Source organism: Cetorhinus maximus, chromosome 14, assembly GCF_964194155.1.
Source record: "Cetorhinus maximus chromosome 14, sCetMax3.hap1.1, whole genome shotgun sequence".
NCBI lineage: Eukaryota > Metazoa > Chordata > Chondrichthyes > Lamniformes > Cetorhinidae > Cetorhinus > Cetorhinus maximus.
Genome location: NC_135892.1, coordinates 14,909,931 through 14,934,839, shown reverse-complemented (window position 1 = coordinate 14,934,839; position 24,909 = coordinate 14,909,931). Strand labels below are relative to the sequence as shown.

At 40.2% G+C, this 24,909-nt stretch overlaps 1 protein-coding gene across 3 annotated transcripts in view; it reads left to right on the top strand.

Annotated features, from left to right (window-relative positions):
- Positions 1 to 16,902, top strand: part of commd1 (copper metabolism (Murr1) domain containing 1) — a 131,206-nt gene extending 114,304 nt beyond the window's left edge. For all 3 annotated transcript variants that reach the window (XM_078556564.1, XM_078556562.1, XM_078556563.1), the window contains exon 3: positions 15,568 to 16,902. In XM_078556564.1, coding sequence (XP_078412690.1) covers positions 15,568 to 15,675 — 108 coding nt within the window. In that variant the 3' untranslated portion in view covers positions 15,676 to 16,902. The remainder of the gene's footprint in view (positions 1 to 15,567) is intronic.
- The last annotated feature ends 8,007 nt before the right edge of the window (positions 16,903 to 24,909 follow it).

Below are 24,909 nucleotides of genomic sequence, written 5' to 3'. Positions count from 1 at the left end.
CTCAAACCCAATATAAGTTTCCTTATTTTCCTAAATTTCTACCTATAATACTCAGGAACCAGCTCAATATGCACTCAAAATAGCCTTTTTTTAACCACATCATAATCCTCTGACATTTCTTCTGACAGTGAAGCATAAACCTCATGAGCTCAAAAAACTAACCTGGACTGTAAAAGCAACGTCCACTTTTCTTGTGGCCATTTCATCTGTTTAGCTATCCTCTCAAATGAAATAAGGCACGCCTCTACATCTCTCTCTTCAAACTTTGGAAGAGCTTGCACAAATTTAAACATTTCCCCACTGGGTTTTAGGTTGAAGGTTTTTTCATCATCAGAACCTTCCTCAGCATGTGATGTCTCTTTTTTTTTGAAAGTCCAGCTTTTTAAGCAGGTATTCTTTTTCTCTTTTCCTTTACTCTCTCCTCCAATGCTAACTTTTACCTCTGGAGGTCAAGTTTTCACATTTCCATTTCTTTTTGAAATACTCTCTTTCTTTCCCTTTCTTTTTCTGTTGCCTCCAGCTTTTTTTTTTCCATTTCCATTGCTTGTTCAAATTCAAGCTTTTTCATTTGTAACTAAAGTCTCACTACATCCAGCTGTGACTCACTAGTGTCAGGTATCACTTCCAACTTTAAATGCTGTGCTATCACTTCAACTGTGTCTGCTTTCTTTGCCCCTACAGGTAACCTCAACTGCAACTTATCTGCCAGCTCTGTTAACTTACCCTTAGATACGTTTTGTAACCCAATCAAAGTTTTATACCTTCTACTTCCAAAAAGGTTTTAGCCATGGATACAGCCACTTTTGCAATCTCACCACTTTAAAATCTCTCACACCAACTCCTGAATTCAAAGTGCTTCTCGTACTCGCAACCTTAAGATTCAGGAACCCCAACCCAATCAAGAAATTTCAAATATCCTGGACAAGCCCCCAAGTTATGATGCGGCAGATGGTGTGTGCCAGATGGACCAAATCCTTGAGGGAAGCTTGATTGTGCTATCACAATGGTTTTACAATTTGTATTTATTTCAATATGCGTGCACTGAATTCAGAAGTAATAAGTCCACCAAGACTTTGAGATTTTTTAAAATTAAATTAAAATAGTTAGGCCCCAGCTGGAGTACTGTGTGCATTTCTGGTTGCCACACTATAGGAAGGATGTGATTGCATTGGAGAGGGTGCCGAGGAGATTCACTACGATGTTTCCTGGTCTGGAGTGTTTCAGCTATGAAGAGAGACTGGATAGGCTAGAGTTGTTTTCCTTAGAGCAGTGAAGGCTGAGGGGGACCTGATTGAGGTATACAAAATTGAGGGGCGTAGATAGGAAGAAACTTTTCCCCTTAGCGGAGGTGTCAGTAACCAGGGGACATAGATTTAAGGTGAGGGGCTGGAGGTTTACACGGGATTTGAGGGGGAAAAAAATTCACCCAGAGGATGGTTGGAATCTGGAACACACTGCCTGAGTGGGTGGTAGAGGCAGGAATCCTCAACATTTAAGAAGTATTTAGATGAGCACTTGAAACGCCATAGCATATAAGGCTACAGGCCAAGTGCTGGAAAATGGGATTAGAATAGATAAGTGCTTGATGGCCAGCACAGACATGATGGGCTGAAGGGCCTGCTTCTAAGTTGTATAACCCTGACTCTATTCATTAACAAAAGAAAAGATTTCAAGCACATCAGACTACGAATTTCTACTATAATAACTGCTAAATTTCCTAAGTAACCTGACTCCCAGTTACACCCCCTTTAAGGCAATGGTCCAAAAATAGATTTTAGATTTTATACAGATCCAGCAAATAAACACAATACCCTGGACAGTGGAATTCCAAATGGCCTTTCTCCAGCTTCAGTTTCAGTAGACAGAAGACTTCTGCTCAAAAACTGGAGGCTTCATTAAGGCTATTTCACACACTACTGTTAGATCTCACATGGCCTTCTCCTGACATAGCCTCATTCTCCTTTATATATGTTTCTCTCTTTTTTAATATGTAAATTCTATCCTTTCATGTCTTTGAAACTGTATCTTCCTCACAATATGAAGACTTTCATGTTGCTACTATTTATTGTCAGTAACCTTTGGGGAAAAATAAACACACTCCTTAGCCTTGCTTATCAGGCTAGTTGTAAATAGACTAAGACCCCTTTGAAATCCAAATCTCCCTTCATTTATCTAAAATGCAAATTCCCTTCACACCTTACAAGCTAAGCCAGCATCCATGTTTATTCATTAACATATCAAGCACCTAACTTCTTTTGATGAGTTAAAGCTTTGCAGTCTACTTGACTCCAAATATAATTAAATCACACAGACCGAATTATACTTACCCCCATAAACCTACTTTACAATAAACCAGAAAAATATTATGAAAATTATTATACATTCATGACAGAAGATTGTTGAAAATGCCCAGCCTTATCTTTTGCACTGATGTGCTGGACTCCCCCATCATTGACAATGGGGATATTAATGGAGCCGCCTCTCCCAGTGAGTTACTTAATTGCCCACCACCATTCACTACTGGATGTGGCAGGACTGCAGATCTGAGATCTGATCTGTTGGTGTGGAATCACTTAGCTCTATCTATCTCTCGTTGCTGAGAGTTTGTTTTCCCTCGTGGGAGAGTCCAGGACCAGAGGGCATAATCTCAGAGTAAGGTGTCGCCCATTTAAGACAGAGATGAGGAGGAATTTCTTCTGAGGGTAGTGAATCTGTGGAATTCTTTACCGTAGAGGCTGGGTCATTAAATATATTCAAGGCTGAGATAGACAGATTTTTAATCAGTAAGGGAATTGAGGGTTATGGGGAAAAGGCAGGAAAGTGAAGTTGACGATTATCAGATCAACCATGATCTCGTTGAATGGCAGAGCAGACTCGATGGGCCAAATGGCCGACTTCTGCTCTTACATCGTATGGTCTTTCTTGCTGCTTATGCTGTTTGGCACACAAGTAGCCCTGCATTGTAGCTTCACCGGATTGACACTTCATTGTTAGGTATGCCTGCTGCTGCTCCTGGTAGGCCCTCCTGCATACTTCATTGAGCCAGGGTTGATCCCCTGGCTTAGTGGTAATGGTAGAGTGGGGGATATGCTGGGCCATGAGGTTACAGATTGTGGTTGAGTACAATTCTGCTGCTGGCCCACAGCCCCTCATGGTTGCTCAGTCTTGAGTTGCTAGATCTGTTTGAAATCTAGCCCATTTAGCATGGTGCTAGGGCCACACAACACTTTGGAGGACATCCTCCCTGTGAAGACAGGACTTCGTCTCCTCAAGGACTGTGTGGTTGTCACTCCTATCAATACTGTCATGGACAGATGCATCTGCGGCAGGCAGGTTGGTGAGGATGAGGTCAATTATGTTTTTCCCTTTTGTTTGTTCGTTCCCTCACCAACTGCCACAGTTCTGCTCTAGCAGCTACGTACTTTAGGGCTCGGTGTGTGGTGGTGCTACCAAGGCACTCGTGGTGATGGACATTGAAGTCCCCACCCAGAGTACATTCTGCGCCCTTGCCACCCTCGGTACTCCCTCCAAGTGGTGTTCAACATGAAGGAGCACTGATTCATCAGCTGATGGGGGTGGTATGTGGTAATCAGGAGATTTCCTTGCCCCTGTCTGACCTGATGCCATGAGACTTCATGCGGTCTGGAGTCGATGTTGAGGACCATTTAAGATTGTCAGTCGTTCTTGCAATGTGGCACATTTGCGTGTGCTGGAAGCTACATATTAATACACAGACAGAAAGAACATTGTGCCTGTTTCAGCTGAACAAAATAAGTGACAGCCATTCGCTGACTCATTGCTCAGAGCAATGCCTTGACCAATCAGGGCCAAGCTGTCTGGTTTAAATTTCTAACAATGCTTGGCACAAAACTGTCAGTCATCATCAACTGGTACATTCCCCATGGCAGTGCCTCTACCAATCAGAGCCCACTTGCCAACCAATCAGCACTCTCTTCTTGTATAAATTGTTGTTTTCTTCTTATATTGGTATTCTTGTGAAGTGTCCTGATGCGTGCAAGACGAAAAGCTTCAACATGTCTCTTTTTCAGCAATACTCAAATGGTGGAGACTCGGATATGAAATATTTTAATATTTTATTCATGTACAGCAAATTACATTTTAAATCTTCTAAACAGAATGTTTTTGAAACAGAGTAAACATTTCAGGCAAAGGTCATCATCCTGAAACATTAACACACACACTCTCTCTCTCTCTCTCTCTCTCCCTCTCTCCATAGATGCTGCCAAACCTGAGTATTCCAGAATTTTCTGTTTGATTTCACATTTCCAACATTTGCAGTGTTTTACTTTTATAGAATCATTTTTGATATCTGGCTTCCCCTTTATGTTGGCATTGGAAGATTGATGATCTTGGTCTCCATCTTAAATACCCACATTAACCATCTCATCACAGGAGGTCCAGACAAACTGCTGTGGCTCTAAATCTATTGGGAACCCAGAACACACGACTTAGTCTAGATGGTTAATAAGTTGGGAGTGGTGGATGGGTGGGGTTGTGAATAGGATGGGTTGATGGGGGTTGGAAGGATGACACAATTGAATGGAGAATACAGAACCATCACGACAAAGGTTTTCATAACAGCCAATAAATTTAGGGGATCGAGCTAAATGGAAGGTTAAGCAGAAAGAGTTAGACAGTTGGAGGAGGTTTGGTGTTTATTCAGAGGTCCTCGTTAGAGGTCAGCCAGCATTATTGCTTTATTATTATTATTCCATCCTATCAGATGGAACTGTTAGTGGCCTGGGTTATGAAGAGTGCTTAACAGATAGAGGTCAGTGTGGACTCACCCATAGCAGGAAAGGTAATTTTGAAAAAAATTTGGCTTTTTTGGCAACATTTTCTTGGGAGTGTTTGAAACATATAAGATCCTGAGTGACCTTGACAGGGTCAATGTGGCAAGGATGTTTCCTCTTGTGGGAGAATCTAGAACTAGGGGTCACTGTTTAAAAATAAGTGATTGGCCATGTAGAATGGAAATGAGAATTTTTTTGTGAGGGTGAGTCTTTGGAACTCTGTTCCTCAAAAGACAGTGGAAGCAGAATCTTTGAATATTTTTAAGGCAGAGGTAGATAGGTTCTTGATAAGCAAGGAGGTGAAAAGTTATTGGGGGTAAGTGGGAATGTGAAGTTGAGGTTACAATCAGATCAACCATGATCTCATTGACTGGCAGAGCAGGCTCGAAGGGCCAAGTGGCCAACTCCAGTTCCTAATTCATGTGTTTGTATGAGTCTTTGATGTTAGCACATATGAGACTACAGAAGAAATGGAGCCTGTCAAAGCAGAGACTGGTGAAACTGAAACTTCAGGAGAAGTGCTGAGAAAGGATAAATTAATTGTCTGAAAAGAGAAATGACAATTGTTGAATGAGGACCAAAAGCAAGGAATCTAGAAGTGACATAGTTAAGATCCAGCTCTGCTTTGTGAAGGTTTATGTCATTGATTTGGTTATGTGTACGCCACTGCATTTTGTACACACTGTAGTACTTTTTATTCCGGTGACCATCACTTACAATACACTAGCTTCAGTTCCTAGGAGTGCTAATGATTTCAAATGGTTGCATTACAAGCTTTCCATTTCCTTCCTGCTTTAATCCTTGTTGATTCAGAATAATTTCAAGTCCTCACTGTATTATATAATTCTGTAAGCTTTATTGCTAAGGGATATTACATTGGTCCTCTAATTATGGAAGAGTAGCTTTGACCTGATTATCACACTAATTCAGTGTCCACACTCCCACGTAACTGCTGTTGCTATAGCAGGGAAATTGCCTTTAGTATATTCAGGTTAGTTAGGTAAGGGTGCAGCCACTTTTTTATTTGGTTGAAGTCTAAAGATATGACCATTCTCGTGCACTACTGAAGTCCTTCAGAAATGACTAAATATGTTTCAGGTGATTATCCTTCCACAATCCGCCTTCAGTTACCAGTCAGGCAGACCCCTTTGAGAGCGGGGTGGAGGATTGGTGAGGTTAGACAGTCTCGTTGCCATGGGGACAGCCATTGCCACTGGGAGGCCTGAAGTGACAGGTAGAGGACCTTAATTGGCTATTTAAGCAGCTCAATTGGTCTCTGGGTAGGAAGATGTCCTTCACCTTCCTTTGTCAAATTATAGCCCCTCCTGCCTCCCAGCCTGTCCCCCAAAGGCTGGCAAAATCCAACTCCGTATTCAGTCCCAGGAAATATTCACCTTCCGGTCCCAATTCTGAAATGCAGATATGAACTGAAACTGACTGATGCTAATCAATATTTGGATTCAACTGAAGACTAACTGTTGCTGATCTGTCAGAGACTTGTTGAAAAGAAATATATCTTGTGAGTTAGAGATTTTAACATTTCGATTTAAGATGGCCGTCTTGCCACAACACTCATCTCCCACCCCTGCACCCCAGCCTAAGATAATATTCCTTTTTAAGAGCTGAGAGCCCAAACAGTGTTCACAATTGCTAGATACAGAAGAGTATACTAATGCGGAAGCATTCCAATACAGAAAATGTTGGCATCAGGTGAGTACAGCAGAACACAACCTGTATTCACATTTTTTGGCTTGGGACCCAAAGTGGCAAACCAAAGTGTTTACTTCCCTATTAATGAATGCAGCAATTATGGACCTTGTGGGCTTTCTTGAAAGCAATATCAAGAAAAGGCATTGGACATCTCCATAGGGATAGTGTTTTGGTGAAGTTTACCCCCTGATAAATACAAGATACTTCATTCAATAATGTAGAGAAAACACTGTACCGTAAGTACAAGGTATTCCACTAATGATGTGTGACCCATTGTTAGCACCAATCACAGATTGTTACAGCACAGAAGGAGGTCATTTAGCCCATCGTGTCTGTGTCAGCTCCCTGAAGGAGCAATTTACCCAGTGTCGCTCCCTTGCTGTCTCCCAGAAGCCCTGCACATTCTTTTCGGATAATAACCCAATTCCTCCTTGAATGCTTTGATTGAATCAGCCTCCACCACACTCAGGCAGTGCATTCCAGATCCTAACCACTCACTGTGTGAATAAGTTTCTCCTCTGGTCTCCATTGTTTCTTTTGACAATTTTCTTAAATCTGTGCCCTCTTGTTCTCAATCTTTCCAAAGTATTCCCTCTGTACTCTGTCCGGACATCTCATGATTTTAATGCCCGATCAAATCTCTTCTCAACCTTCTCTTCTCCAATGAAAACAGCCCCAACTTCTCTAGCCTATCTACGTGACTGGAGTTTCTCATCCCTGGAACTATTCTCATGAATCTTTCTGCGCTCTCTCTAATGCCTTCACATCCTTCCTAAAGTGCAGTGCCCAGAACTGGATGCAATATTCCAGTTGAAGCTGAACCAGAATGCTATACAAGTTTAACATAACCTCCTTGCTTTTTTACTCCTAGGCCCTTATTAATAAAGCCCAGGATACTGTGTGCTTTGTTAACTGCACTCTCAACCTGTTCTACTACCTTGAATGACTTATGCACATATACACCCAGGTCCTCTGCTCCTGCACCCCCTTTAGAATTGTACCCTTTATTTTATGTTGTCTCTTCGCATTCTTCCTACCTAAATGAATCACTTCACACTTCTCTGCATTGAATTTCATCTGCCACTTGTCCACCCATTCCACCAATCTTTCTATGTCCTTTTGAAGTTCTACATTATCCTCCTCACAGTTCACAATACTTCCAAGTTTTGTATCATCTGCAAATTTTGAAATTGTACCCTGTACACCAAAGCCTAGGTCATTAACATATATCAGGAAAATCATGGGTCCCAACATCAATGCCTGGGAACTCCACTACAAACCTTCGTTCAGCCTGAAAAAAGATCCATTAACCACTACACTCTGTTTCCTGTCACTCAGCCAATTTCATCTATGTTGTTACTGTCCCTTTTTATTCCATGCACTCTAATTTTGCTTGCAAGTCTGTTGTGCGGCACTTTATCAAATGCCAAGATATTGTTTTCATTATGAATCCACTCAATTCTTTCACAAGAACGTAAATAGGAGCAGTAGACCATACGGACCTTCGAGCCTGCTCCACCATTCAAAGTGATCATGGCCGATTTTCTGCCTCAACTCCACTTTCCTACTCTCTCCCCATGTCCCTCGAGTCCCCGGGAGACCAAAATTCTGTCTATCCCGGCTTTAAATATTCAGTGATGGAGCATCCACAATTCTAATTCTAAAGACTCTCAACCCTCCAGAGTGAAGAAATTTCTCCAATCTCAGTTCTGAATGATTGGCCCCTTATTCTGAGACTGTTTGCTCACATGTTTTAGATTTCCTAGCCAGCAGAAACAACCTCAGTGTCTACCCTCTCAAGCCCCTTTTCAGAATCTTGTATGTTTCAATGAGATCACTTCTCATTCTTCTAAACTCCAGAGCAGAGGCCCAATTTGCCTTAGGACAAGTCTCATCCCAGAAAACCTTAGGACAAGTCTCATCCCAGAAACCAATCTGCAATGCATTTTTTTCTACAGATTTGATAAAGGTTTTCAAAACCATGAAGGGTTTTGATAGAGTGAATAATGAGCAACTGTTTCCAGTGGCCAATGGATCAGTGGGAGGATGCTGATTCAAGGTGATTGGCAAAACAGCCAGAGGCAACATGAGGAAATAAATTAGATGGTGAGTTGGGATCTGAAATGCACTGCCTGCAAGGGTGCTGGAAACAGTTTCAGTAGTAACTTTCAAAAGAGACTTGGATAAATACTTGAAGGGAAAAAATTACAGGGCTATGGGGAAAGAGCAGGGGAGTGGGATTAATTGGATAGCTCTTTCAAAAAGCCAACACAGGCACAATGGGCTGAATGGCCTCTTTCTACAACAAAAACAGAATTACCTGGAAAAACTCAGCAGGTCTGGCAGCATCGGTGGAGAAGAAAGAGCTGACGTTTCGGGTCCACATGACCCTTCAACAGAACTGGAGTTTTTTTTTGGCCTCTTTCTATGCTGTATCATTCTATGATTCAAAAGCGCAAGCTACCATGAGAGGTTGGGTGAGGCTGGAAAATTAGTTATGTTTGAACTTTTGGAAATACATGGCTAGTGATCTCACTGCATGGCTCCAATTTGACAAATGATCACAGCTGTCACTTGTCATCTCACTGCTGGAGTCAGGAAGAGACAAATGATACTCAGTCTAACTTGTGACAGTGCCACAGTAGTTTAAAATGCTTTATGCCCTAACCTGATAGCATGGATAATGAATCATTCACTTCTTGTTCACATGACCATGTACTCAAATCCTAAGCTGGTCTGTGACTCCAGCTGTCTTGCCCCTGAGGAGAATGCTTTCTCAGTTCTTGACAAAGCTGCTGAATTGGTGGCTTGCCAAATTTAAATATTTTACCTCTAAAGTAAAGATGAGGCTTCTTTTCTCTCACTCCAGGCCTTGTATTAATCAAGACAAATTGTTTACTGGATAAAAGGTCACATAATGTACATCTGATAAGTACTGCTCATGTATGTCTGTGTTCGTCTGCTAAACACAAGTTGTGCAACTGCCACCAATGCTGAATATTATAAGATTTGTTCATTTCCCTGATGCCATATAGTTGGTAAATATAGCCTTTGCAATGGATATATGCTGACTCTAGGACTTAAATCCTGACTTGTATCTACCTGTGAATTTTAACATCCTTTTATATGTAGACTGCTTGCTAAGCTTCTGTGCTAACCTGCTATTGCAATTATTATTCAAGAGCCTTTGCTTCAGTGATGGAGCCGGCACATTTAGTCTGATTGCCTTGTGTATGAAAACCGATGTGAAGTGCAGCAGCAGCACTGCTGTCTAAATCAGCAATATAAAGGGCTAATGACTCGTTGTTGTTAGCTACTGTTTATTCTGCCCTTGGTCGATCACTACTGAGAGGAATGTGTTTTGTTTAGCTTGCTGACAAATGTCAATCTTCCCGAGACAACTAAAGTTCTAAGGACAGAAATCAAAGTCACATTTGTGACCAGCTCTGTTTGCTGTCATTATTGCTGCCTGCACATTAGAGTCCACTCTCCAATCTAAACTGAGTCTGCAGCACAGGAGCCAAGATTATCACAAAATCATATTCATATAAAAGTGTTTCTGAAGTGGAGAATATAACACCATTTTGCTACCATGTGTCAAGTTTGGTGTTTAAGGTTATAGATTGTATTGGGAATGTGGACCTTGAGATGAAACTACAAATGGTGGCTTTTAAGTAGAATTGTTTGTTGCAAATTTACTGGTCAACACTTAACATAACGAAAGTCTCTGATGTTTCTAGTTTGGCACTCTCGTTGTATCTGTTTTCATTTTGTTATGAAACTCTTGATGATCGAGCTATTGGATTCCAATGCAGACCAAGAAGTCACAGCTAATTAATATATGCAAAATAATTAGCTTTAATCTTCTAAATGTTCGGTCACTTCTGCAGTTCAAATTAACCTGTTATAAAACAATTGCTATTTAAACACTACTCTGCTTTTGTAGACCCCACACTTCTGACAATTTAGCAACTATACTGAATGAGATCAGGATAAACGGAATAGGAAACAAGGGTAAATGTTCGTACATTGAGCCAAAGTAACCAATACTGAGGCCTGGTTATAACCATGTGCCAGTTTTCATCAGACGAGTGTTGAAAGCCATTCAAATGCACCCGTTGCAGGAAGGAGGGAGGCGGTGGCATAGTGGTATTGTCACAGGACTAGTGATCCAGAGACCCAGGGTATTGCTTGGCAGATGGAATTTGAATTCAATAAAAATCAGGCAGCAATAACTACAAACCATTGTCGATTGTCGTAAAAACCCATCTGGTTCACTAATGTCCTTTAGGGAAGGAAATCTGCCATCCTTACCTGGCCTGGCCTACAAGTGACTCCAGATCCGCAGTAATGTGATTGACTTTTAAATGCCTTCTGAAATGGCCTAGCAAGCCACTCAGTTGTATCAAACCACTAAGAAGTCAATAAAAAGGAATGAAATGGGATGGACCACCTGGCATCGACCCAGGTATCAGAAACAACAACGGCAAACCCATCCCTGTGTATATTATCTACAAGATGCACTGCAGGAACTCACCAAGGCTTCTTCGACAGCACCTTCCAAACACACAACCACTACCATCTAGAAGAACAAAGACAGCAGATACATGGGAACACCACCACCTGGAAGTGCCTTCACTGCTGCTCACATCCCATAAATGAATTTTTTTTTTAAAAACACCAGGATTTTAATCTCAGGCACATCCTAATCATGCCGGCCAACTTCACATCTCTTTGAGAAGGTGAGCGATGGGAATTAGCATGTCAAGAGACCATTCACCAAGCACGGTTAACTGGGGAAAGATGGAGTTCAGCTGGTGGGAACTCTCGGGCTTGTACAACATCAGGGCTGGGGGCAGGGTCTCTGGGGAAGTTGGGTGGGGTGGGCAAGGGGTATGGGAGGGGAAAAGAGTGTTTGCACCCTCAAGGGCTGGGGCGGGATCCACTGGGGTGTGGGTTTGCACCTTCAGGAGTTGGGGCAGGTGTGTGGGTTTGCACCAAGGGCTGGGGGCAGGGTCCTCGGGTGGTGGGTTTGCACCATCAGGAGCTGGGGGCTGGGTCCTTGGGGTGGTGGGGCTTGCACCATTAGGGACTGGGGGCAGGGTTGCCTGGAGGGATGGTGTGTGGGTTTGCACAATCGGGCTGGAGACAGGGTCTTCTGGGGGGGGAGGGGTTTGCGCCATAAGGGGCTGGAGGCAGGGTCCTCAGTTTTGTAATATGCCTTTTAAGGGATTGCAGCATGACATCATTCAAAAGTAAGTGTGTCATGCGATCCTGTTTTAGTTTAGTTTCACTTTTGCTTTTAATCAGAGCACACGCAGACAACTCTTCAACCTTTATACCCATGTATATGTGTTCTCATGTGCCTAGTCTCAATATGGACTCAATCCCTTATGAGTGATTGAAGCCTTTATATTTTTTTTAATTCATTCATGGGATGTGGGCATCACTGGCTAGACCAGCATTTATTGTCCATCCCTAATTGCCCTTGAGAAGCTGGTGGTGAGCTGCTTTCTTGAACCGCTGCAGTCCCTGTGGTGTAGGTACCCTTTCAATGTTGTTAGGGAGGGAGTTCCAGGATTTTGACCCAGTGACAGTGAAGGAATGGTGATACATTTCCAAGACAGGATGGTGTGTGGCTTGGCGGAGAACTTCCAGGTGGTGGTGTTCCCACATATCTGCTGCCCTTGTCCTCCTAGATGGTAGCGATTGTGAGTTTGGAAGGTGCTATCTAAGGAGCCTTGGTGAGTGAAAAAAAACAACATGGTGAGCAAGATGATCCTTTGTGGTGATTGGAACAGCGCATCGAGAGGACCAACACTGGGTTAGCTTAGTTGGGAAAGGCGAGTGACCAGGGTGTGGGCCTCATCGATAATGAGAGAGGGAGAGTCAAACAAACTAAACCAAGAAAGAATCATCATGAAAATCGGACCAGAGAATGTTATAAGTATAATGGGTGGAGCTTTGGAAAACCGAGCCAAAGCGGCTACAGTGACACTCATCCCAGGTACTACAGGAGAAGGAAGGTGAAAGGGATGGTGTCAAAATGTTCACAAAATTCTCCAGTTTGAATTGGGATGCAGTTGATCTAATATCCAAATTCAAAATGTTTAAACAGTGTACAGAGCTGTGGTTTATTGATTCAGGTGCGTCTGATTAAGACAAACAAGCCATAAAAATTCACCTAGCGATTGTGAATGAAGGTCTACAGAGGCTGAACATGTCAATATTAAAAGCAGAACAGCTAAGGGATCCCCAAAAGATATGGGCTACGTTGGAAGACCGATTCAGAATCAGGTTAAATTTCCGTATTCATCAACTAGAGTTCGTGCCAATTCGACAACAGCGTACAGAATCCATAAGCCACTTTGTCAGCAGATTCAGAGAAAAGGGTACGTGCTGTGACATCCACTCCCATGGCCGTATTCCAGAAAGATCTGGTGATAAGCCCAAAATGTATAGCATTGAAGCCCAAAATGTATAGCATCAAAGAGCTACTCAAGGATCGTGGATGATCCATTAGCCTATGGATGTGGAGATACGGTGGAAGAAGCCATCACAGACCATGATCAGAATCTAGAGAGAGCTTGCTAGATGAACCTGAACCTGAATAAAAAGGAACCGCAACTGAAGATGACGGAAGTACATAGGTCATGTACTCTCTGCGAAAGGAGTTTGCCCTGATAAGATGAGAGCTGTAGCAGGGATGGAGCAACCAACAGATGTGAAGGTGGTGCAATGATTTGTTGGATTTGTGAACTACATAGCAAAGTTCATGCCCAATTTGCATCAGTGTGAACCTCTATGCAAACCCACTGCGAAGGACGTTCAATGGTATTGGGGCATAGAACGAGCAGCTTTCACTCGCATCAATCAACTAGTAATGACAACATCAGTGTTGAGGCACTGCAATGTTAATGATGTGGTGTGTGCAGTGTGATGCCAGAGAGACAGAACTTGCAGCAACCCTCATACAGCAAAGACAACCAGTTGCGTTTGCATCCAGAATGTTAACGCAAACTGAACAACGCTACGCACAGATTGAGAAACTAGTGCCTGGTTATTGTCGTCACTTGTGAGCATGTTAATCAGTAGCTGTTGGGGAGACAAAGTGATGGTAGAGTCTGACCACAAGCCACTTGAAGCATCTTTCCCAAACCATTTGCAGAGATCATTTAGAAGTGAAGTATAAGCAGAGGAAACAGATGTACACGCCAACATGCTGTCAAGTGCTGCACTCACTTTGAAGAAAGTTGCCGATACTGATGTGAAATCTTTCAGATTCAATGAGAAGCAACAGCATGACATGTCCTGAAAGTCATCAACCCAGCAGAGACATTGAATCTGACAGATAAGCATCTTGCTCAGATCAGGCAAACTACTCAACAAGATACAAGTTTCCAAGTGCTGCAGGAAGTAGTGATGAAAGGATGGCCAGAAACCATCAAGTACACATCTATTGTTATAAGAGAGTATTAGGCATACAGGGATAAAGTGATTGCCCAAGGTGGCATCTTGTACAAAAGAACTAGAGTCATCATCCCTAAGGAGATGAGAGATGCTGAAGCACATTCATGCAAGTCATCAAAGAATTGAGTCTAGTCTGAGGAAGGCAAGAGAAGTGCTCTACAAGCCAAACATGAGCAAGGAGATCAAGGACCATTTCAGTCAGTGCGGTGCTTGTAATGAACATCAAGCTAAAGGGCCGCTCATGGCAAGTCGAGAAAACGTGCAAGAGGATGATACAATTGAGGTTACAATCAGATCAGCTATGAGCGTATTGAATGGCGGAGCAGGCTTGAGGGGCTAAGTGGCCCACTCCTAATTTGTATATCGAATGAGAGCCATGAAGAGAGAGGAAATAGACTGAGAAATCACATGGACAGAAATACATAGAGAGAATCTTGAAAATTAGATGCATACAGAGAGTCGCTAACAAGAGAAACAGGAGAGAGGGACGGTCAGCATTTCGAGAATGGAGAGGCCATTCTGTTTTCGGTCGTCATGTCCTGGGAGATGAACAAGTTAAAAACATGTTAGCACCGTATTGCATCAGTAGCAGCAATGCTATGGTCACATTGTTTTTAATCCTAGGATCTTGCCATGTGACTCAAACAATATAACTTCTGTGCAATATTATTAATAGCCCTGTGAGCAATTTAAGCAACCTTGATTTTTAGAGAAAAACATAAATGAGCCCATAGGTGATTTTAATTATAGCAGAAGGCAGCTTATTCATGGAGATCTGCAAAGACTGATTCGACTGTTGGTTGCCTAAGTGCTAATTACAGCCATGAACAAAATGAGTTCAGGTTTAATTTGATACTGTTTTGTTTGTAACTCTTCCGGTAACATTCTTACATTATAATATTGTTTAATGATCACATAAGACACAAAAATAATAGACTGGGGCCAAAATGTAGCTTCTCAATTTTACTCTAAACATGAAGTTTCCTAGTTAAATTTCTCATGTACTGATTTTACTTAAAATGTATTTAAAAAGGCCAATTAGCTCAACTGCCCTCTGTTGGCCTATCTTCTTTTGTTGACCATGTTGACACTTTTGTTGACACTTTCCTATTTTTTCTTTCTGATTTTTTTCAGTTCATTTTTCCACTTCGATTTCCTAATTTTTTTCTTAAACCCCTATCTTAAGCTAATAATGTACCATTTATTATCTTCTCCTTTGTGTTTGCCTTTTTCTTTAGATTCAGTTTTACACTTGTTTGTCTTTGTTTAACCACAACTAGTTAGTTTACTCTTTTTGTCCTGGTTCTGCAATCTCTGCAGGTGTGGTGGTGGTGAGGTTCTAACATTACATCTCTGTCAGTGGATCTGCTACGGGCTCACCTGGTGTTTACCTGCATGATGACATCAATTGGCAGTATTGACATCACATTTATAAAATGGTGTAGCCTTCGACAGAGTGACAGTTTGATTAAAAACTGGTTGGGCTTGTATGAAAAAGTAAGTGGCAAAAAATCATTTAAATAAAATCTGTTTTTATTTGAGTTTGAAGAATTTTTTTTTTTATTTGGCTTAGGAATCGGAATTTCTCTGCTTGGAGTTGGATGAGACCAAAGTGAATCAACTCCTGAAAAAACTAACAGAAATTGAAGAGAGCATCGGTACACTAAGTTACACCAACTGACGTCGATGGAGATAATGAAAGTGGAACAGATGGTGCCAATAACCAACATGCCCACTAAATACCCCAATGAATTATGGAATGTATGCATTATCTGCATTGGTTGTAGAGTGCATTTCTGAATTTACTTAGGACAACCTTTTATCTACACACAGGCCCAAAACTAACATTGTATGCCTTACTAATTCCTTCCTCGCCATCTGTTATTTTTTGTAGTAAATTGTGTTCAGAATACAGCTTTTAATTTGATTTTTTTTAACCTAAACCCTTTAGTTGTTTAGAATATTAGTTTGCATTCAGCTCAGGTTGGAAATGTAATTTTCTTTCCCTTGCCTGTTGCAAAGAGGCTGAAGTGAAATTAGCTTGGACAGCCTCAACCCATTTCTTTGTGAAACCTTGCAGACAGAATTAACATTAATTGGAAAGTTTTACTCAGACTACAATGGTTTGAGGGATAGTACACTGGGATTAATGTTGGGGCAGTATTGATTGTGTTAACTGGCCCAAGCTCTGGCCAACCTAGAGATGCTGGATGTTTAGTCAAGTCTAAAGCTCACTTTTCCCCCTCGCCTCCACAAATGCAGTATTGTAGGTTGATGACTTACATGAGACTGTACTTGGAGTTGTGGTATTACTGATACAAAAATACAAGACATCCTTCATTACAGTGGCACAGTCATGAAGGAAAGTTGTTTCACTGTGAAAATATATAATTTTCATGGTTTTCTTGTGAGGGTTTTTCCAAAAATAAAGTTCAATACCCCTGTGTTTATATTATTTCAATTACTCTGTCATGGATATGATCTGAATAAATGCATGGAAATTACGATAATCTTTTAATTGTATTACTTATCACTGACCAACTTAAATAACCATTTCATAATTGGGTTAATAATCTACAATTTTATGGTATTTAACTTTAAGTGTCATTTAATATAGAGTTGTAAAGGCCAGAAGATTCCAGCTTGAATATGGAATCGAGTAGAATTAATAAAACTTGATAATTCTTTTTCCACTCAGCCTTGCCTGCTATGTAGTTCTCTTGAATTTAGTTACAAGCCAAAAGCTTTCAGAAAATTGCTCACCAGTGTTTATTCCTTGATGTGAATGGAAGGGATTTGTTATAATCTCAAGTGCATAGATTAAAATGATAGCTATTTGGAGACCTAATGATCTGATATTTGTATTTATGAAGAAGTCATTTAACTGAATAAAAAGTACTGTATCTCATCACGACTACAGAGCATTTACTGTTTAGATTTATTTTGGAAGTGCCTACAAAAAGTAGCAAAAATTAGCGTATTGGGGATCCTGACTTTTCCTTTCTCAGATTCTGTCAAATCCGTTTTTGTCAGCCCAAATTCTGCACTGTATGCGCAAAGGTTGTTCAAAGCTGCATTTCCCCACAGTCACTGTTGCATGATAACCCATATTAACTTCAAAATAATATTGTTACAGATATTTATTTTCACACAAATGAGATTCTTCCATAGTCAGTTGCTCGCACTGGAGGACGTAACTGAGAATTTCTCAAAAGCAGAAAATGAAGTAAGTCACTGTGTGCAGCTGCTGTGTAAGGTCGAGAGGACAAGTAAACAAGGATTAACAGTTTCTATCTTACCTTTCACTTTTAGGATTGGAAAAATTTTTTCATAATTTTACAGGAATTACCTAATTTAAGAGGTACTGTGGATTTTGAGGCGACATGTTGCTGGGGCTTTGCAGCTTAGTGTTTAGAGATTCACTAAATGCACTTTTTTTTATACTTTAGATGATGGCACTATTAATGCCATAATATTAAAATTTAGAATAATTGAGCTGCTCCAACGGTTCAGTGAGTTTATCCAGTGAACAGTTTGTTGAGCCTATACATCAGGTGAATCCCAGATTTTGATTCCTATCTGTTCGGGCTGCCCTGAGTCAGCTGATAAGGCAAGAGTGAGGGAAATCACAATTGGTACCACTTCCCAGTTTGGGAACAGTCAACCAGGGGTGCTCCTTCTGATCAGTGTTTTGTAGCTCAGGATTTGTTGTGGTATCCCACGATTAAATATTCTGCCGACCAGTTTTTGTCAAGGCTTTAACAGGGAAAGTAATTCCCTTCCACATTCACCCCGCGCCCCCACCTCCCACTGTGTCCTCCCCAGAAGGTTTTTTCCAGGTGATCCTGTGCGTTGAAATCTCCTTCACTAAAAAGGGACCAGAAAAGTTTGATATGATGCTGAGTTCCACTTCAACCAACAAAGGTCTTCCTGAAATATTAACCTGTTTTTACCCTACAGATGTCGATCAACCTTGTCAGCATTTTAAGTTTTTATTTCAGATTTTAAGTTTTTCTTTTTGCTTCTTGTTCCGTTTTTTAAGAGACTGAAAAATGAAATTTCCACAGAAGTCAGGTTTATGAGCCTTCCTTTAATACCTTTTGTGTTCCCAAGGCTGATAACTGATCTTAACCTTAACTAAAGAAGTTTGTTAATCCTCCAATAGCAGTCCTCTGGTGTGGGGTGAAATTAGCTATTAAGAGGTGCTGTTTTTTATTTATTCTTTCATGGGAGGTGGGTGATGTTGACTAGGCCAGCATTGATTGCCCATCCCATGATGGCTTTGCTTTCAGTTGCTGTGGAGTGATCATTTTTAGATTTATGTACCAAATTGTTTTCACAGGAAAGTACCAATTTGTTTGGTTATTTAGCCAGAGCAGCTGAGGAAGAAAATAAAATGCTCTTTAATAATTTCATGAACTCCAAAAGTACAGGGACTGTAACTGAAGATCATAAGTGTTACCCTGATAACACAAAATGAATGAGTCATGTATGGGGGAATTATTTGTCAGTTAATCTAACCTTCATAGGTGCTTGATATCAGTTTACAGGATTTTGTTTTCTCATTGAAAAAGTATAGACCACAGAGTGGTCAGTCTAACTTTAAATGCAATGGATCATGCCTCACAAATCTTCTGGAATTCTTTGAGGAGGTAACAAAAAAATGTGTCCATTGGATTAAAATGTAGTAATTTATTGTCGGAAGGCATTTGCTAAATGACATGTATGACTTTCTGGACTTTTGGAAGTAATGGTAAATCCTGTCCTCTATTGATTGACAACTACACACTTTCTAAACCTATCTTTCAAATCTTTGTTCAGAAATAAATCTAACTGCCTGTTGAACCTTGTAATGAAAAAAAAATCATGAATAATCTGTTGCACAAATCTTTTACCCTTAATGCAAGAAAACCTTTCACCTGACTTCCCTTCTTGACCCTAAATTACCAATTTTTAACTTGTGGGCCCTGGTATTTGAACCTCCTACCAAACTGAATCAATTTGTCAATTCTCATCACAATTGCATTTGGGTTGTATTCTTTCCTAAGCCATCACTTACACGGAAAGACTTCTAGTAGACGTCATTGGATGTGGTTCTGAGGCAGGAGTTCTAATTTTATTATTCTTTATCTTTGATGCTGAGTTTATTTACTGGTATTTTTGACCATTATTTGTCATTGAGTGTCACACCTCTGCACCTCAGCAGCACTAAAATTGGTCGCACAGTTCCAGGAGGAATTCTCGGTTTCTTGATGAAATGTTATTTCTCTTGTTCATTAAATAATTTCTATTTTTGATATGGGAGGGTTGTTTTATTTTAAGACGTTATAGCGGATTTCTTATTTTCAATCAAAGTTGAAATATTTCATGATGCATCAGTTTATTTACATCCATTAACACAGTGACCCTCAAATATCTTCGGACACAGACCACTTAGGGCGAAAGACTTTGCAGGCTATCTCTCAGTCCTATGCCACCTGCTTTCACTTGCCACCACAAAAAGCAGTTACTCAGAATTAATGGTAACTTATGGAAACATTATTTCACTGGTTTCTCACTAAATGTAATAAATTTGTGTTAATTTCTTAATTAAATATCATAAGTAAATGATTTCATGCCAGAAACAAAAGTACAGACATTTCTATGTAATAAATGTTAATACTACAAGAGAATAATGTTTATTTGAAACATTCTAATATATGGTATAAAAGTCATATCAAACAAAATCAACAATAAAATGAATCTTGCTTATAAAACTATATTGTTGATTCTTGTGCTTATGACGACTCATGTCGGGCACGTCAAGCCAGGCCAGTTGTGTGATGTTATGCATGTGCCGGAGATGTTGATTCCAGCCTGTTCTCTCGTATGGCCTTGGCAGTGGCATTGCGCCTTGGCAACTTGTGTTTTGGACCACCGGTGGTCTGCAGACCACACTTTGAGAACCACTGCCATTACAAGATAAAACATGTTCTCTAGATCTGCTCCATTTCACCATTTTTGGGCAGGAAGTCGAAGCTTTATTGAAAACTAGTTTTCACAATTGAGTTTACTACTTGTGCTACAATATGAACCATCTAGGCAGAGCATATCAGCCCTCCAAATAGTGCATTCTATTACCTCATCTGTTAGTGTATTGAGCAATGTACAACCATTTTTTTGAACCGTTTATCAGTTCCGAAAGCAAAGCTGTGCACTGGAACAATTACTTCACACAAGTTTTTCCATACAGCACACAATAAATGGGTCAAATCTAACAAACTGCTAAATTACATTCATTCCAAAGAACATATATGGCTTTTTTGCCACACCAGAGGCTGACCAGTTTAGGATCACAGTGCAGCCAGAAGTACTTAACACTCCAAACTTAATGTCCATGTTAAGGCACAAATCTGCCTTACATGATGCCTGCTTTTGTTTTGTTCCATCATCAAGTTGGACTCTGGCACTGGATTAAAACGTGTTTACTAATGCACTGATATCAGAGTTATTGTGTAGCCTGAGTTCAATGACAAGGCCTGATTTGATACCAGAATGAAATGAAGCTTGCTCCAACCTACCAGTACTTTTCCAAAAATCAAGCTATCTGTTTTTAACTTTAACCTGGCATTGACTGTCTAGCCCTGGTAAATTAACTCCAGCGTCTGCAGTGCTCCAGCACTAAATAATTCAATTCCAGATTAATCCTACCACAGTGTTTACAAGGGCATTGCTTTATCTGTGAGTTAAATGACAAGGACAAAAGAGTAGACTGTTCAGTTGAAATGAAACCTAGGCCACGTGTGCACAAGACTACGTGTTGCCAAGGCAGTGTTTCTGTTTTTAAAAAAAACACACTTTGATTTTTCTACATCACTTAAAGGGGAGGAGGGTGAGGGGAAAGTGAAATTACCATCAGTCCAAGGGGATTGCTTCTAAATCTTTATACACTATTAAAAAATCTACAGTAATTAAACACTAACATTTAGCCTTCAGTAAATTTAAAGTGAGTTGTACTATACAATTTTAGCAGGTGGATTTGACCCACGCTAGATTTCTGATGTGATTGGAACTGTGGTCATAAGACAGTGACTGAAGACAGACGGCCTTTTGCCCACAGGAAGGAAGGAAATCAGTGGGACCGGTCACTGGGCTGTTCTTAAGTGAGGATAAATCAGCATTGCAGAACCCAAGAGCACATCCCTCACCTGAAAATTATCACATAGGGAAAGTGACAGGGTAAGTTATGAGTTTTGACCACATGTTTTCAACAACGTTTAAGAAATATAGAGCATCAAAGAACTATTTAACATTTCTGTCGCGGAAAACGGAGTGAACACTCGGACCCAGGAGGTTTGCCTCGGAAGTCTTTATTGAATCATGATATTATGGAGAGCCCAGCAGCATACAATGGAGCTAGCTGACACTCTGAGGAAGCATCAGAGTACACACATAGTTATAGCAAAAAAGTACATATCTTTTGGCATGCACACAATAGTTCTTTTAGTTTACAACCACATCTGACACTTGCACAACCCATCTGGCACCCATGATTCTGGGAAGGTAGCTGATAGAGCGACTAGTCTATTATTTTATGTGCTAGTGAGAAAACGGATGGGCCTAGTTTCAAGGACACTTCGTTGTAATATTCCATTATATAGTTTAACCACTTAACCCTTTGTTATCCTGTATATGTATTTTATTCTCCCACAATTTCAGAGGATGTCTAAGGAATTGTTATACTGTGTTACAACATATGTCGGAAATAGTGATCCCTCGTTGTGATTTCCAGACCATAATCATGATTGAACTGGTTTGACAACACCAGAGGATTAATAATTCTTGTTAGGGAAGAGCTTGTACTGTCTTCCAAGTGCAGTTGTCTCTTATTGTGGGATCTTTTTGTTATAAATAAGTTTTGATTGAAGAACATTACAGATTAGAACGAAAATAGAAGTATTTACATAAAGTTTAGGAATATTCCATTGTTTCATTGAGTTAAACAGTTTCCAATATCATTATGTAATAAAATGCAAATGCTGGAAATCTGAAATAGAACAGAGAATCTAGGAGGTCTGATGAAAGACACCCCAACCCCCAAAAAATTTAACCTGCCTTCATAAGAATTATGAGGAGTAGGATATTTGGCCCATCAATGACTTGCTTTCTTCACACCAATTGTTGTGTAAGTGTTAAACTGAGTGCTTGACATTTCTATTTGCTTTTTTTTGAATTTGAGTAATAATTGGTATAGTGATGTTTAAAATAATAATGAGGTGAATTTTACAGCTATTGTCTAGTGTCAGCCATGGCTCAGTTGGTAACACCCTCACCTCCTGAATCACAAGATTCCAGGTACAAGTCCGACTGCAGGGCTTGAGCACAAAAATCAAGGTTGACACTCCAGTGCAGTACTGTGGGAGTGCAGCACTGTTGGAGGTGTCATCTCTCGGATGAGACGTTAGACTAAAGTCTCATCTAACTGCTTTGGTGTATGCAAAAGATCCCATGGTACTATTTCGGAGAAGAGTAGGGAAGTTATCTCCGGTGTCCTGGCCAATATTTATCCCTCAATCAGCATCAAGCAAACAGATTATCTGGCCATTATCACATTGCTGTTTGTGGGAGCTTGCTGTGCACAAAATTGGCTGCTGTGTTTCCTGCATTGCAAAGTAACTATATTACATTTCAAAAGTACTTCATTGCCTAGAAAACGCTTAAGACATCTGGTGGTCATGAAAAGCACCATGTAAATGCAAGTATTTCTTTCTTTGAATCTGAAGCATTACTGGGACATAATAAAACAACTTTGAATAAAACAACTTTGAAATGATGTTCTGAAGTAAATCACTGGTTGGAAAGCATGTATTTGAAATGATGAGTTTCCCCTAAATATGTTACACCAATTATTTTTGTGCTGATGTTTCCAGCTCTCAAGCCACACACAAAGTTAACAGGAAGAATCTTTTACCAATTATGTAACCTGATTTCTTTTTCCTAGTGTAATTTTATTTCTCTAAATAATGTCATTTTTAAATTTTCTGATCAACTTTGAGTTTTGTTATTTGTGCCCATCAAAGGAGAGGATGTGATGGCTCAGAATGAACCAGTTTGAAATATTGGTACCCGTCCTCTGAATGTAGGCATAAAATGGGCAGTTAGATAGTAATGCCAATGATATGCTTAGGCCTCAACCTCATAATAACAACCCCTATTTCATCAGCGTTTCTCTTCCATTTTCCTATATGAGGTTCCTCATTGGGCGAGATTGGGTTTTTTTTACATTTTCTGTCAATCACAGTTTAAAGTCCATTAACTTCTGAAGTCAAACTTCAAAGTGACAAAAGTATAAAAAAGTGGCTAATTCCCTCTTCCCAAGGAGCAAACACCTTCTCTCATCTGTTTCTCCACACCACTCCCAGTACCAAATACCTCATGGTTTCTTGATTTTCGTTCAAAAATAATTTGCATTCCTAAATACTGTTACTGCATTGAACAATGTCCCAAGGTGCTCTAGAGACACAGGAGCAAAGCAAGTGCTAAACCAAAGAAGGTGATCAGAGGCCTGTGTTATGACGTGCCAGACGGACCAAATCCATGGGGGAAACTTGGTTGCGCTATCACAACAGTTTTGCAATTTGTATTTATTACAAGATGTGTGCACTGAATTCAGAAGTTATAAGTCCACCAAGACCTTTAGAGATTGAAAAAATTAAATTAAAATATTTATTAACTAAATAAAAGATTTCAAGCACATACATAAGACTACAATTACTACAATAATAACTACTAAAATTTCTAATTGACCTGACTCCCAGTTACACACTCCCTTTAAGGCAACAGTCTGAAATAGATTTTAGATTTAAAACAGAACCAGCAAGTCCCCACAGTTTCCACTTGACAGTGGAATTCAAAATGTTTTTTTCCCAACTTCAGTTTTGTTTCATGGCAGGCTCATGCACAAATGGCTGGAGGCTTCATTAAGGCTATTTCGCATGCTTCTTTTAGATCTTATATGGTCTTCTCCCACATAGCCTTTCATTCTCCTTTTTATATATCTTTCTTTTTAATATGTAAATTCTATTGTTGCATATGTCTTTGAAACTGTATTTTCCTCATAATATAAAGGCTTTCATGTTGCCAATATTGTCAGGAACCTTTGGGGAAAAATAAGTACACTCCTTAGCCTTGCTTATCTGGCTAGCTGTAAACAGACTAAGATCCCTTTGAAATGCAAATCTCTTCATTTATCTAAAAATGCAAATTCCCTTCACACCTTGCATGCTAAAACAGCATCCATGTTTACTCATTTGCATGTCAAGCACCTAGCTTCTTTTGATGATTTCAAGCTTGCAGCCTACTTGGCTCCAAATGTAATTAAATCTCACAGACAGACCTAACTATACTTACCCCCATAAACCTACTTCACAATAAACTAGAAAAATATTATGAAAATTATTGTACTTTCATCAGACTTGGTTGAAAAGGTGAGTCTAAGGAATGGTTTAAAGGGGAGGAAGAAGGCAGTGAGGCAGTGGTGTTTAGGACAGGAATTCCACAATGTAGGGCGTAGGTGACTGAAGGCCGGGCTGCCAGTATTGGGGCGAAGGGAGAGAGAATACGTAAAACAGAGTCAGAGGAAAGGAGATTTTGGGGAGAGGGAGGTTGTATCTCCTGATAGGGCATTTGGGGTGTTTGTGTTTGTGAGCAATTACTAATTCAACTGTCTGGACCAGTAACCCAGAGAATGAGAGTTCAAATTGCATCCTGGTAGCTTGAGAATTGAGATTCAGTTTGTTTAAATGTAGTAAATAAAAAGCTGTTCTCTATAATTTTTCACTGTGTGCAGCCTATTTATTGCATTGCGTGATACTTTCAACATTGTTGTACGCACACATGTAGCTTAGAGAGAATGTTGAATATCAGTGAAAAGAAA